This window comes from Ahaetulla prasina, chromosome 1 (assembly GCF_028640845.1).
Source record: "Ahaetulla prasina isolate Xishuangbanna chromosome 1, ASM2864084v1, whole genome shotgun sequence".
Taxonomy (NCBI): domain Eukaryota; kingdom Metazoa; phylum Chordata; class Lepidosauria; order Squamata; family Colubridae; genus Ahaetulla; species Ahaetulla prasina.
In genome coordinates, this window is record NC_080539.1 from 141,148,743 (window position 1) to 141,163,398 (window position 14,656).

The 14,656-nt window shown below is 37.1% G+C and overlaps 1 protein-coding gene across 19 annotated transcripts in view; it reads left to right on the top strand.

Moving 5' to 3' along the window:
- Positions 1–14,656, top strand: part of DST (dystonin) — a 381,039-nt gene that overhangs the window by 244,580 nt on the left and 121,803 nt on the right. For all 19 annotated transcript variants that reach the window (XM_058176703.1, XM_058176715.1, XM_058176775.1 and 16 more), the window contains 7 exons: positions 1,033–1,209; positions 2,590–2,713; positions 4,988–5,196; positions 6,198–6,515; positions 6,695–6,861; positions 8,334–8,490; positions 10,268–10,391. In XM_058176703.1, the coding sequence (XP_058032686.1) occupies positions 1,033–1,209; positions 2,590–2,713; positions 4,988–5,196; positions 6,198–6,515; positions 6,695–6,861; positions 8,334–8,490; positions 10,268–10,391 (1,276 nt within the window). The remainder of the gene's footprint in view (positions 1–1,032; positions 1,210–2,589; positions 2,714–4,987; positions 5,197–6,197; positions 6,516–6,694; positions 6,862–8,333; positions 8,491–10,267; positions 10,392–14,656) is intronic.

Genomic DNA, 14,656 nt, shown 5'->3' on the forward strand with positions numbered 1-14,656 from the left:
ATAAATCAGTATGAATGATCAGCATGATTTCCCCGCCTGATGATTTATGTACCTGTTCCACACCAGGTATACTTTATACCTGTGTTTTGGGCCCTGATTGTTTGTCACGAGGTTTCTGGGTATAATTCAAGTTTTAACCTACTTGGTTTGGCCTTTACCTACATGAATCAATGTAAGTGAATCAACTGTTTTAGCTGTGTGTTAAGACAATGCATTCATTAAATACACACTTCTAAACCTTAAATTCTTCCAGTGAATAGAAAGTTCAGTGTTAATTACTTTGCTACAATCTGTAAGTTTCATAGTTTTTTTAAAACATTTATATAGTTTGGTATTTATCCACTAGATGGTGCCAAGTGTATTAATAAAAAAAATCGCTCAGTATTCAGAAGAAAAAAAATGAAAGAATGATGAGAAAACTTCTAAAATTTATATTCTTACAATGCATACAAAGAGAAGTATTACACTTCCCTTAAAACTATTGCCTTTATCTTCATTAAAAGAAAATGCTATATGCCAGTAGTTTCAAAACCAATTTCTGATAAAGCTGATAAAACAGTGAATAAGAGGAAACTTCTACTGTACTACTGAAAAATTTAATAGTATAAAATTAGTAGCATTTTGTGGAAATATAGATATGAAATTTATTGAGGCGCTAATTATATTGTTTGAATGTAGCTAGTGGGACTACAATAAAATTAAATACATAAATAATTTGTCATCAGATTTTCCTGATAAAACTTCCACAAGTATTTTCTTGACATGGTTTCCTAGTTTGTTCCCATCTATCTTACCATGTCCATGTATTGATTTATTACAACAGAAACATGAAAAGACCATATATCAAAATTAAGTACAATAAAGTTTTATCCACTGATTGAATAGTTTCTGAGAAAATCAGAACGGAACAAATGCCTATAGCAAATTGCAAGGGACTGTACATACAAGAAGAAATTCCTACTATTAACCACAAATATAATTTAAAAATCATTTCTCTTTTTAAATGCTGTTTTCTATTCTACGTCCTTCTAGTGTAGTATTTTTGGAAATAATCTCAAAGATCTGGTAGATAAATACCAGAATTACAAAGATGCTGCATCTGGGCTTCTGTCCGGACTCAAAGACTGTGAAGAAGCTGTGAAGAAGCAACTATCTGAAGCAATTGCTGGGGATCCAAAAAATCTTCAAAGGCAGCTAGAAGAAACCAAGGTAAATCTTGTGCTAGGTTAAAGGCATTAAGGCAAGAGCAGATTACAAAGTAAAGCAAGGAAAACACTCCATATTTTAATCCAATTTACCCAATGCAGGTTTTCCTGAAATTACATGATAACCTGATAGCAGCAGATATTTCTCTCTCTGGGCGCAATGAGTAATTGTCTGCTGCGAACTCCATGTAGGAGTCAGGAAGGGCATCCGGCCAGTAAACTCTCCAGCTCTGTTCAGTTGCCCGACTCCACCCCAATGCAAGGGATTACAGAGTCGTTAAAAGAAAAAAAATGATAGCCTGAATACAAATACCTTTCAATACTTCCACTTTCTAAAAGTGTATGTATTACAGAAAACGTGTAAGAAAGTGATATTAGGGAAAGCATGCACAAAATACTTGCTTGAGTCTGTCATTTAAGCCAAAGCTACTTTTTGCAGCTGATACAACTACTTAGTAATCCCACGAGACAGTGACCCAAGACAGTGACCTTGGCTGCATGAATAGGATAATCCTTTTACCAAGATTAAGTGTTCAAAATATTCTTCACTCCCCAAGGTCCTAGATTTGTTTCTAGTATTCTCTAAGGCTTTCCTTAAAAAGCAAAGCAACACCTGCCTCAGCCCTCATGGGGAAAGTAATTATTGTTGCAATAATGAAAAATAAATACATCTTAATGCAACAAAGTCAATACGTTACCGAAACTGAAAATTGCAAAATAATAAATCAAGGCACAGCTATGGGACAGTCTAAAAAAATAAAACAAGAATGCAGCTTCGATAAAGATAAATGTTTTATTCTTGTAACATAAAGCAAAAATGTTCAGAGAAAGATGAGCGAGAGAGATGTTCTGTTGCAGCCTCCTCTTTTTTGTTCCAAGTGACATCTCTCAAAGCAGGCTGTAGTTTTAAAATAGTAAATATTTTTCCCAATGAAGAAGAGTGTATTAACATGGTATTAAGATGAAGCATAAAGTATATGCCGATTGACAATGATGGCTTATGTTGGTGAAGTGCTTGATATTCTACTTGTCTTCTCATCGTTATAATATTGTATATAATGAACAAAATGGGTCTATTATTAAACTGAAAGTTTGTATCACAAATATTCAGCTTCTCATTCACGGTTTGAGGTGACTCTACCAAAAGCCCGGGTAGAAAGAGAAAAATGATGTCACAGAGAGCAAAATATTTGAGATGTTTCTTCTAACCTCATGGAATTGAATAAGAGTATAATCAGCAACATGCTACATAGGACTGTGCTTGCTCGAATCAAAATTAAAATTCATTTCTTGTTCTGCACCAGTTGTGTTACTAACTCTTACATCTCCCAGTAAATCTTATTGCTCTTTTAATATATTTATTTTAAATTGTACAATTTTATAGGTGCTCCAAGGACAAGTATCTAGTCATCAGGTTGCAGTAGAGAAATTGAAAAAAGCAGCTGAAGTGCTCTTTGACACCAGGGGAGAATTATTGCCAGACAAAGATGAAATCCAGCATACACTGGGTAAAATGAGTCACAGTCTCTTCTGTTTTTTTCCTTCCATTGCTCATATTTGGGGATATTTGTTCTTTGTGACTCCCACTTTTTTTCCTTCCTTGACTCATCTATTTCTACCTTTGTTCTTTAGTTCTGAGCCAAATTTGTGATCCAGCTCCTCACATTTGATGCATACAATCTACAGATAGTAAATAATTGTCCAGCTTTTACTGAACTTTAGAGGGAGGGAGAGACATTGTTTAATATGAAGTCATGAGAGTTAATAGTGCTTCAGTTTGGCTCAATTGTGCACTAATGTTTTTGGACCACATCTGATTGTAGCAGATCATTTTTTAAAACGCTGATTCATGCTAACTTCTGACTTTTGTGTGTATGTATAAACCAGTCTGAAGTGCAAATGGAGCGCGGGGACTGAGATGAAGGACAGAGAGTATACAAGAGTAAATTACATGAAGGTTACAATGACCTTCCACATTTATTTATGACATTATGAAAGAGCATCTGCTCTACATCAAAATGTATCCTTGGCTATATAATGCAAGTCATATCTAAGATGTAAGACATCTGCAAGAAAAACGAATCGGAGAATTTAGCAAGATAAAAGCTTTTTACCACACAAACAAAGAAAACAAACTTTTCAGATTTCCACTGAAAGAGCAGGTTACATTTAAAGAACTTCTGTACATGCCTAGTGAGCATGAAAACTAGCCAGGCATATGTAGAATTTTGGTTCATATTTTAAGCAGAAAAGAATTAGAGAAGTGTGTTTATAGTTCATTCAAGCATTAGCTAGACATACCTGAATACAATTAGGGAATTACGAATTTCAGTGACTTAATTTAAAATGTATATTGATGTAGAGAGACTGTTACCAAGAAATGTGTGGTCAATAAATGGTTTAATTAAATTTGGATCTAGGGCTGATCCTGTTATTTCAATAAATTAAAACCCTAGAATCTAGAGAAGGTAATATTTGAAGTTTTTGTATTTCTTTAAAAATTATAATGGGTCTTGTGTAACAAGCAAACTATATGGATTACTGGAACTTGTATAAAGGCCTAATGATGTAAGAGAAAATTGGACATGCTAATTTTAAGGCTTAACTTCTTTGATTTTAATCCTGGATTATGTGAAATCTGTTTAACATACTTTCTAGTCAACATATATTGCTATTTTTTTAAATTTTTGCCTTGCAGTGCTTAATGCTAATAAATTTCTATGTCTATTTAGCCGTCTAATTTTTTTATGTCTGTTATTTTATTACCCATGATTAATTATGCTGCATGAAAGTGGGAAAAAGATAGGTCTGTAATTTCATAGAACAACGGATATTGCATATTGGGAGATGTAATTCATAAAAGCCCATTTTTATCTACCAATCTGTATTTAACAGGGTGGATCCACTAGGGTTATCCACAAATCTCAGGTGCTTCATTTCTAGATATACATCTGGAATAAAATGAATCAAATGTTCTTAAACCCCTGGAAATATATTGTCAAAGTGACTAATGTGAAATTTCGCCCATATTTTATGTTATAAATCCATGGATTCATAATAGATACATAATATCCATATTATGAATCCATAATCCATATTATGCTTGTCTCCAAGGATCCATTGTCTTTTGTATTTTACCAGTTTCCTAGACATAAATGGAAAAAATGAATATAGGAAAATCAGTTATTGTGGGTAAATAAATAAGAGAAAATAATTTTCATTTAACTGAGATGAATCTTTTAAAAACTAAAAAGAAAAATGAATAGTTGGAAAAGGAAAAGCAGTTTAATCCCTTTTGTTAACCGACAAATGAGTTTAACTGAATATCTTCTTCTTCTGAGCCACTTTTAGAGTCCAAACTGTAACAAATCTGACACTCTCAAAATCCTGATTGTGAAGATAAATACAAGATAGGATCCTGTACTGTTGATCTCAGAAATAGTACAACATCCAGGCTGTGGCTTTCTATGGCACAGAAATGGAAACTTAGATGATGAGCCATTTCAATTTTAAGCTTGTATTCTGACTACAGTAAACAAAGTTTACATACAGATTTCTTCTTGAAGACTTCTGTAGACAGATCTTATTACTAAAGGACGTTTAGATGCCACTTTCAGATTGGCAAATTTCCTTTTAGAATTAAGTTCTGCTGGATCATTTAATAGAATTTTATAGAAGACGGACTGTTGGATATAATTCTATAGAAAATAGCCCTTTCTATTATTAGGTTCATTACCATGAACTCTGTCCCCAATCCAACAGACTTTTTTTTTTCTTTTCAGACACAATTGTAGATAACTATAACCAGTTATCTAAAGCAGTGAACAATCGTAATGAAAAGCTCCAAATAACCTTGACTCGTTCATTAAGCGTTCAGGATGGATTAGATGAAATGCTAGATTGGATGAATGGTGTTGAAAAGAATCTTGAGGTGCACGCTCAAGTGCCTTTAAACTCTGCTGCTATTGAAGATGTCATTAGCAAAAATATGGTAAGTAGAACATTAATGGAACCAATTCTTTCTCTAATAAAGGTAAAGGTTCCCCTTGCACATATGTGCTAGTTGTTCCTGACTCTAGGGGACGGTGCTCATCTCTGTTTCAAAGCCGAAGAGCCAGCGCTGTCCAAAGATGTCTCCATGGTCATGTGGCCGGCATGACTAAATGCCAAAGGTACACGGAACACTGTTACCTTCCCACCAAAGGTGGTCCCTATTTTTCTACTTTCATATTCTTAACGTGCTTTCAAACATAGGTTGGCAGAAACTGGGACAAGTAACGGAGCTCACCCCGTTACATGGCACTAGAGATTCGAACCGCTGAGCTGCCAACCTTTCTATCGACAAGCTCAGCATCTTAGCCACTGAGCCACCGTGTCCCTTCTTCTTTCTCTAATAGGAGAAACGTAATTCTAAGAGAAGAGAATGATTTGAATAGCATGTAAAGAATGAAAGAAGAATCAAATATGCTTCAAAACTGGCCAGTAGCAAACCATAGTACAGTTTGTTTGATTTTTGTCTTTGTATGATTTGTGATTCCAGCAATTGCAGATGACTAGGCATGGTTTATGATTTAACCTTGTGTGTGAACTAGGATATTGTGGTTTATTAAACAAGCTATTTTTTGGGGAAACTATAGTTATTATGTGAGGCTACCCAGTTACTTTCTTTAGGGCTCATAGTACATGTATGTTCTAAAGATATTCTAATAAACTGACAAATATCTCAAAGTGAAATTTTCTATGTAAATCCTTTAGTCTGAATACACTAACATAAACTCCATATGGGGGCTATCAGTTGATGAACAAAATCAAAGATATACTTTACCAACATCCTTAACTAACAACTATCTTTTTCACACCTAAATGTGTACTGAACTGCTGAAGTAGCTGACTTTAGAAATCAATTAGTCATTTGTGCTGGAAATCACATTTCATGCATAATAGATATGTATGACGTTATCTTGGACATTTTCTGAAACAATTTTATTTCAGGCACTAGAACAAGACATTGTAGGCCGTCAGAGCAGCCTAAATGCCATGAAAGAAAAAATGAAGAAATTCATGGAAACTGCAGATCCCTCAACCGCATCTTCTTTAGAAGCTAAAATGAATGAGCTTTCCAAAAGGTTTTGCGAAGCTCATAATAAACATAAGAAAAAACTAGAAGACATGGAAAAGTTGAAGACCAGAGTAGAGTTGTTTGAGTGTCTCTCTGACAAACTTCAGTCATTCTTGGACAAGAAAACTCAAGCCCTCAATGACGCTGATATTCCAGGAAAGGACGTTGCTGAAATGTTCCTTTGTGTGCAGGTACAGTGTATTCTTCAATCTTGTGAAGTGCTGTTCTGGCCTTTACTGAGTAACACATTTGTGAAGTAACCATCCGCTTTAAAATGATAATGGAAATTATTAAGTTCAAGGACTAAATGTTGAATCTTAGTGTTATCCAGTCAGGTATAAAGCAGTTACTTTCTTTTTTCATTTTATAGGAAACCAACACAGAATTGATGGAGCAGAAGAGAGATCTTGAAGTTTTGCAACACCTCATTGAAGAACTTTCTCCTCATGCTCTACCAGGAGACAAGTCATTAGTGTTAGAAAAAGTAAATGTCTTGTCGAAGAAATTCAGGGACATGGAAGAGATGATACAAGAAAAGTGAGTATAGTTGTTGAATTTTAGAATGGAGATGGAAGATCATGATTACGTCACAACAGCAAGGCTGTCAAAAGGTTACTGGGGTTTAATGATTAATACTGTAGATCTATAATTATTGTGACTTTATTCGAAAGCCTTTTTGTCAATAATTTAGAATACAACCAATGACATATTTCATAAATGAGAGATAGAATTATATTTAATACTGACTGGTACTTTTGTATTGCATTGGATTACCCTAAATTGGATGCTAGCTGGACAGGGAACAATTTCTAGTAAGAGTTTGAGCCTGTTGGTCTTAAGTGGACATAATTCTTTATAACTTCACTTCTATCCCCTGTACTTTGGTTTTCTGCCTTTCCTGATTGGTGATAGCTTTTGAAAGTTAACAGGAAGTTCAAGCCAGTGGTGAAATCTGAACGGGTTTAGTATTCAGCTGAATAGATTGTACAAAAAAATGCTTTTAAAAGTAAAAAAAAAAAGGCTCTGATGATCGCGCAGCTCAGCTGTGATCGTCAGAGCCTCTCTTTTTTACCTTTTAGAAATATTTTTTAAAAGAAGTGACAAGCGGGCAAGTGGGCGATTGGGTGGGCATGGGCGGGGGAGCCAGGGATTTTTGCTACCAGTTCTCCGAACTATTCGCCGCCATCGCTACTGGATTGGCCGATCCAGTCCGAACCAGGAGCATTTCACCCCTGGTTCAAGCAATTGTGAGTGCTTCTCTTGGGGAGAGGATAATACAGTGATGATCCTCTATGGTCATCTTTGGGTCATGCCTGGATCTCATCCTGTTTGGATTACTGTAATGCACCTGGGGAGGGGAGGCTGCCTGTGAATATTATGTAGAAGCTGCAAATGGTCCAGAACGCAACATTTCAATAGTTAAATGATGCAATATACTGATGTGATATGCCAGTGTTACATCTCTGGTGTGACAGTTACACTAGTTGCCAGTTTTCTTCCATATGCAATTCAAAGTGATGGTAATCATGTTTAAAACTTAAGATCTGGATATCTGTAGAACAGTGATTCCCAATCTTTTTTTGGCCATGCCCCACCTAAGCATCTCAAAAATCCTGATGCCACCCCCCCCCCCTTGGTGACATATAATTCTTACTATTCAAAAAGTGAACTCCTACTCACAGGAGGAAGTCTAAAAGGCCATTAACTTGGTTTAAACAAGGTTCCAATTGCCCCCATTAAAAATCAAATTGCCCCCCTGTGGGGCATGGGCCCCACGTTGGGAATCACAGCTGTAGAACCTTTTGCCAGTCTCTGCGTGAACAGACGCAGTATGCCTTCTCAAGGAGTTTTTTGTCCCAGTTGTTTGTTAACTTTATCAAATTATTTCAATATATATCGGCACTCTGAATACAGCTTTTACAACTTGTTTAACTTAGAAAAGTACTACATATTTAATTCCGAGGTCAGGGAGGCCGTAACTCCCCCAATTCATTCTTTCTGTTTTATAGAGAGAAGGATGTGTCCTCTTGCCAACAACAAATTGATGCATTTAGGGGCTATGTTGAGTCTCTGAAGAAATGGATAGAGGAAACGACAGAAAGAATTCCCCCTATACAGCCCTCTTTAAATACTGATAGTTTAAAGAAACATTTGCAAAGCACCAAGGTATGAAATGTGTTTGTCTTTACAGGTAGTATTTCCAGACAATGATTTTTATGTCCATTAATTAAACAATGGTCTCTGAGCTGAAGGGGTTGCAAACATTATCCTCGCTCATTTAATGCAGGCCAGAATGGAGTAAACCATTCTATAGCATGTGCAAGGATTTTCCTAGGCATTAATAAAGGAGAGAGCCATCATTATGTACAAAAGTTTATTTGTATAATGGAAGCATAGATAAAATGGAAAATATGTGATTTCAAACCTGAAATAAATATATGACCTTCCAACTGTTCTGAGTTTTTGTTAAAACAAATCCTGCTCTGCGTCAAGAGACAAGTAGGACAGGGTGCAGTGTACAGGTAGTCTTAGACTTACGACCACAATTGAGCCCAACATTTATGTTGCTAAGTGAGAAATTTGTTAAGTGAGGCCTTTCTTGCCACATTTGGCCTTTCTTGCCACATTTGTTGAGTGAATCACCGCAGCTGTTAAATTAGTAGCATGGTTGTTAAGTAAATCTGGTTTCCCCATTGACTTTGCTTGTCAGAAGGTCACAGAAGGGGATCACGTGATCCCTGGAGACTACAACCATCATACATGTGAGTCAATTGTCAAGCATCCGAATGTAAATCACATGAGATGGTCATACTGCAAGGGTCATAGGTGTGAAAAGTGGTCATGTCACTTTTTTCAGTGCCATTGTAACTAAACGGTCACTAAATGAACTGTTATAAGTCGAGGACTACCTGTATGTTCCTGCCATTCTCTCCTTTAGTCACCAGCTTCTGCTGTAGCTAATAAACTTCCCGTAATTAATAAACACTGCAGAATTTCAAAGGAAGTTTGAGTTCTGATATTAGTAAGGTTAATTCTTTAGTGTAGATTATACATGAGGCATGATACGACAGGAATCATAGTGGATAAAACAAGATATGAGAAAAGCATGTCTAGTCATAGTAAGTCCTTTAGAGCAGGGGTGTCAAACTCAAGGCTCGGGGCAGTGATTTATTTATTTATTTATTTATTTTATTAGATTTTTATACCGCCCTTCTCCCGAAGGACTCAATTCAAATTTTTTTACTACCGGTTCTGTGGGTGTGGCTTGGTGGGCACAGTATGGTGTGGGCATGGCAGGGGAAGGATACTGCAAAATCCCCATTCCCTCCCCATTCCTGTGGGAAGGATATTGCAAAATCTCCACTCCCACCCCTCTCTGGGGCCAGCCAGAGGTGGCATTTGCCGGTTCTCCAAACTACTCAAAATTTCTGCTATCGGTTCTCCAGAATCTGTCAGAACCTGCTGAATTTCACCCCTGGCTCAGGGGCCGAATTCAGCTCTTAGGGTCCTTAGATCTGGCTCACGGGGCTGCCTAAAAACAGCAAAGGACCGACCCACCGTGCCTCTGCCAGTGAAAATGGAGCTCAGGAGGGCCATGCACAGCCCTCCCTGGCTCCATTTTAGACTGCGACAGCCTCCTGCTGCCCTCTGCCAGCTAAAATGGAGCTCCATTTTTTCTGGCAGAGGGCGGCAGGAGGCTGTCACAGCTGAAAACAGAGCTTGGGAGCCCCTTTTCACTGGCAGAGCGCTCGGGCCACCACAGACACCCCTGACATAGTGATGTCAAGCTGGCCACGCCCACCCCAGCCCCTGAGGTCAAACACAACCCTGATGCGGCCCTCAATGAAATTGAGTTTGACACCCCTGCTTTAGAGTGTAAATATGTTCTCTCCAAATGATAATTGTAGTTACTATTGAAAATAATAGTTTGTTCATTCCTTAGGATTTGGAAGATGAATGGAATGCAAAGGCACCTGATCTTAAGAAAATGAATAGCAGAGGAAATGCTTTGTGTAACCTAATTGTTGCTGTGACTTCCACTGCAAAGTCATGGGGAGTAAAGTCAGGTATGTTGGCTGAATAAGCATAATTCTGAATGTTTGATACATTTGAAATGATGTATAAAATGATTAATAAAATACATTGTTTTAAGAAATACTCCCCAAATCATCGCTATATTTATTTGGGGGTGGGGGGGAAATAAGCAATCATTTTGGTAATCCTGAAAATGACGCGTTTAATTCTTACTTAATATTTAATAATGCTGATGCACAGAATGGATTAAGAAAATGATTTAATATACCACTGATTCATTTTCATGTCCATATTCTTTATTGCATAATGTAGCCTAATATTTGGTGCAAATCATTCAAGTTCTCCATTGATGAAGTGGTTTTGCCTGCTTACCACAGTACATACTTTATACTATAATTCTGACCACTTTGTTCCAAAAGAGCTTCCGTATTGTCTTTCCTTAGGTTCATTTTGCATTCCATCTGTTGGGAGGATTGTCTGTTTTCTGACACTTTTTCATTCAGGATTCCTATTTTCTCTTTTGGCAGTCATTTTACTTTTACTCTTGTTTCTCTTATACCTTTCCATCCGTGTCATTATTTTTTTCATAGCCCTACCAAATAATGACTTATTTCATGTCAAGAATTGATCATTGCACTGTATCTTTTACCAGAAACAATCATATCGATCATGCTTTTCAGTATATTCTTTCTCCATAGGTGTGTGTAAATAGACAAGTTTAAACCACATATTTAAAGCAAAGGGATTTTTTTTTCTAAACAGATACTCATCAGAAATAATATTCTCAGTTGTTGGGTATTCAGATGGGTCAATAAATTTACTCTCTTGTTTTATTTCTTTCTATCCATTCATACTACATAATAGAACTTTCCCCCCTCCCCTTGGGTCACATCAGAATATTGTACAATTTCCCCCCCAAACAAAATCTAGTTCTTTCACTGTTACCATTTATTGGGGCATAACATGGTGCTGACTGAAGCAAATTGTCAGTAGACAGTTTGAAGGAATGGCAGATTATGGCCTCCATCAGCTTCCTATCTATTGCTACTCTTAGACACCCACGGGTATCTTCCCAATGGTAATTCCCAATTACCATTGTATGGTTTCAAGCAAGATGAGATACCGTTCCCGTCACACACTCTTTCTTATAAGTACTTGAACTTTCTTTCCTACTTGAATAGCAAAACGTTGTCCTTTTTCTGATTCCATTGGGGCCATTCTGCTGTGTTACACCCCTCTGAATTATTTTGTCTTGCTGCTTCTGTGCAGTTTGTTTTGTTCCAAATTTCATTTAGCTCCTGTGGAGAAATTAACAGCAGATCAGAAGCATGCTATTCATGGAAGGAAGCAGGGAAGACAAATTGTTGAATATTGTATTGCAATATTTCAGTGAAAAGTTTGCCCTTTCATAATTCATGTTGTAAGATCGCATGCAAATAAGTAAGCCTCAGAACAATATTGTGATGTCACAGCTCAGCAAACTTGGCTTGTCTTGGTGACAGAAAACTCAGAGTTCTTTTCCATAATTGGTGAAATAGGATAGAAGGATGTTGTTTAAAGGCAAAAAACCCACTCCGAGGTTTATCTTCACAATCTCTTCATTCATAATTATTGTGGAAAACATTTTTTTCTTGTTACTGGAGACTATGACACAGTTTACCCACCAACTCAATAACAACAGGCCTACTTCATCATGTGATGCTCTCACAGGGTCTTTAGGTCGGAGTGCTCAAAAGAGAGACTAGGATGCAGTTTACAGAAGTGACAATCTCACATGGTTGGGCTAATGCATCTACCGTGTAGTGATCAGAACAGCTATGATAGCTTAAAATACACTGAATTGGTGCTAGCATTAGGTAGATAGGCTGCTACCTTAGGTATCTGATATTGAATGTAGTATATCTTAATTACTTGATGTACTATTCTGTAAGGGTAACCTTTTTCTGCCTCACTGCCAGAATATATTGATGGAGCTTGAGTACCGCACACCTTGATTTGAGTAAGGGAAAAATTGTCATTGTTCATGAATGGGGCTACTTTGCTTCAGGGTACAACATATCCTAGCCCATGTCATGAAGAGGCCCACCATTCCTATTCGTTCTGCATTGTAGCAACTGGGCATTGTGTTTCAAGATCATACGGGATTTTTATCCAGAGGTGAATGCACATTAGGTGATGTCTTTGGGTTACTGGACTAAGCCTGCTGAGTTTTCTTTCCTGGTTGGGTTAAGGAACATTGATTAGATGGTAGGCTTTTTCTATTTTGGGCCCCGTGCAGAGGTGGGATTCTACCGGTTCGGGTGAACCAGTAGTCCGATGATCAACTGGGAGAGAACTGGTTCTCTTCGATGATCAGGTCAGGCCACCCACCCGCCCCTGCTCTTTACTTACCTTTATCTTCTCAGCTGATTGGTGCAGCAGAACGGATTGCCAGGCCTCAGCTGTGTTACTTCCAAGTGGTAACACAGAAGGTTAGTATTTGTAAAACTGTGCACACGTGCAGTGCATATGAAGCATGCAATCACCAAACCAGTTATTAAGCTGACAACATCCCACCACTGGCCCCATGTTTTACAATTTGATGCCTTCAGAGTTTCTTGCAGTTCTGTCCTCCTCCTTGATATTCAATAAGGGAATTAAAATAATTCCATTCTCCCAGGATCTTAAATCCAGCTGATTGTTTGGTACCATCCATCTTGAGGTGGCTTTATCAATCGCTGTTTTGATTTGTTTACTTTGTTGTATGCCAATCAAAATACCCATATTGTAGCATGTTACGAACTGTAAATTAATTAAATGTCTCATCTTCCTATAATACACAGTCCAGAGTGTGAGAACGATTCAAGGATATAATATGGCAATTTGCATCCCCATTAATGTTAGTCAGCACTTCAGACATGCAGTTGTTCTCTGCAACTGCCAAAGGATTAAAGAATGCTTTAAAGCAGGAGTATCAAACTCACAAAGTTATGGCAGTGTCACATGATGTATTGGGACTTTTCACCCCCTTTGCTAAACAGGGTGTGCATATGGCCAGTGTATGACACTGTGTTTGACAACCCTGCTTTAAAGAGTTGGTCAAGGTGCTAATATGAGCCTTTTCTTACTCTAAAGTACTCTTGGGGAACTCAGCCCAAAGCATTCCACAGTCTGTACATTTTGTTCCATGATATTACTGGCTTTAAGTATTATCAGAGGAGAGTTTAAGCTGAAAAACTGTGCATCTGAGTGTCCTGTGAAAATCTTTCCTGAGGAGAAGGAAAAGAGTTGAATCTAATATCTCTAAATTACAGCACTTTAAAAATATATAGTCAATTCCTAAGGCAGCCTTTTGTAAATGAAAGGGGAAAAAAACTAGAAATCTATATTATTCACCATTGGTAACAGTAGCAGTCTAGTTATCAGGCTATAAAATTTGTAAGATTTCCTGACTCCATAATGACTCTGAGCACTAAACAATTTGGAATAATACAGAACACTTCTAGCAAGAGTAAAATAAACTCATGGCTTTAACGTAAAACATTCCCATAAGCAGCCCACCATTGATTTTAGTCCAAGGCGTGATGGAGAAAAGCAGGTTTAAAGATGCCATTCAAACAAGGTTAGAATAGAGACCACGTGGATCTGCTGATTCATATTAATAGGGAAAAGAAATGCTATTTTAATAGCAAAAATCTGCTTAGAAGGCTGCTCACTTCTGTATTAGATTTACTTTGAAAAGTAGAACCTTAGTGGCTGATATGTAAGTGAGAATTCTGCCACAGGGTGAAATATAGGAAGGTCTTACTGTGTTATGAGAGTATCTCGCTTACTTAATTGACTTATTTTGTCTCCTTATGTTCCAGCTGCCATTAGACTAATGCTCACTTCCCAGCTGCTAGTGAGAAGTGAATAACTATGCCTTTTCCAAGGCTCCAATTAATTCTGCTCCATTAAATAATCATTTTTTGCAATCTTGCTTATAAAGAAAAGCCATAGATACTAATAAGAGCTTTTATTTTCTGTCATAAATAATTGATATTTTAATGCATCATGGAGTTGGCTATGGCCCAGCTCAAAGTCAGCATTTCTAAAATCAGTTTTGTGATTTAGAAATTTACTAATCGGACAATAAAGTGATGATTGTGCTAAAATTAAAGTTTGGGTTGCCTCCTACGTCACATGTCCATTTGCCCTAAAATGATCTCAAACAATGTTTAGGATCCCTTTGCACAGTTATAGAGTTATGCTTGTTAAGTCATAATTGCAATTTTTCATCCTAGTCATTGAGAGCATTTCTCATTGTTTCAGAAATTAG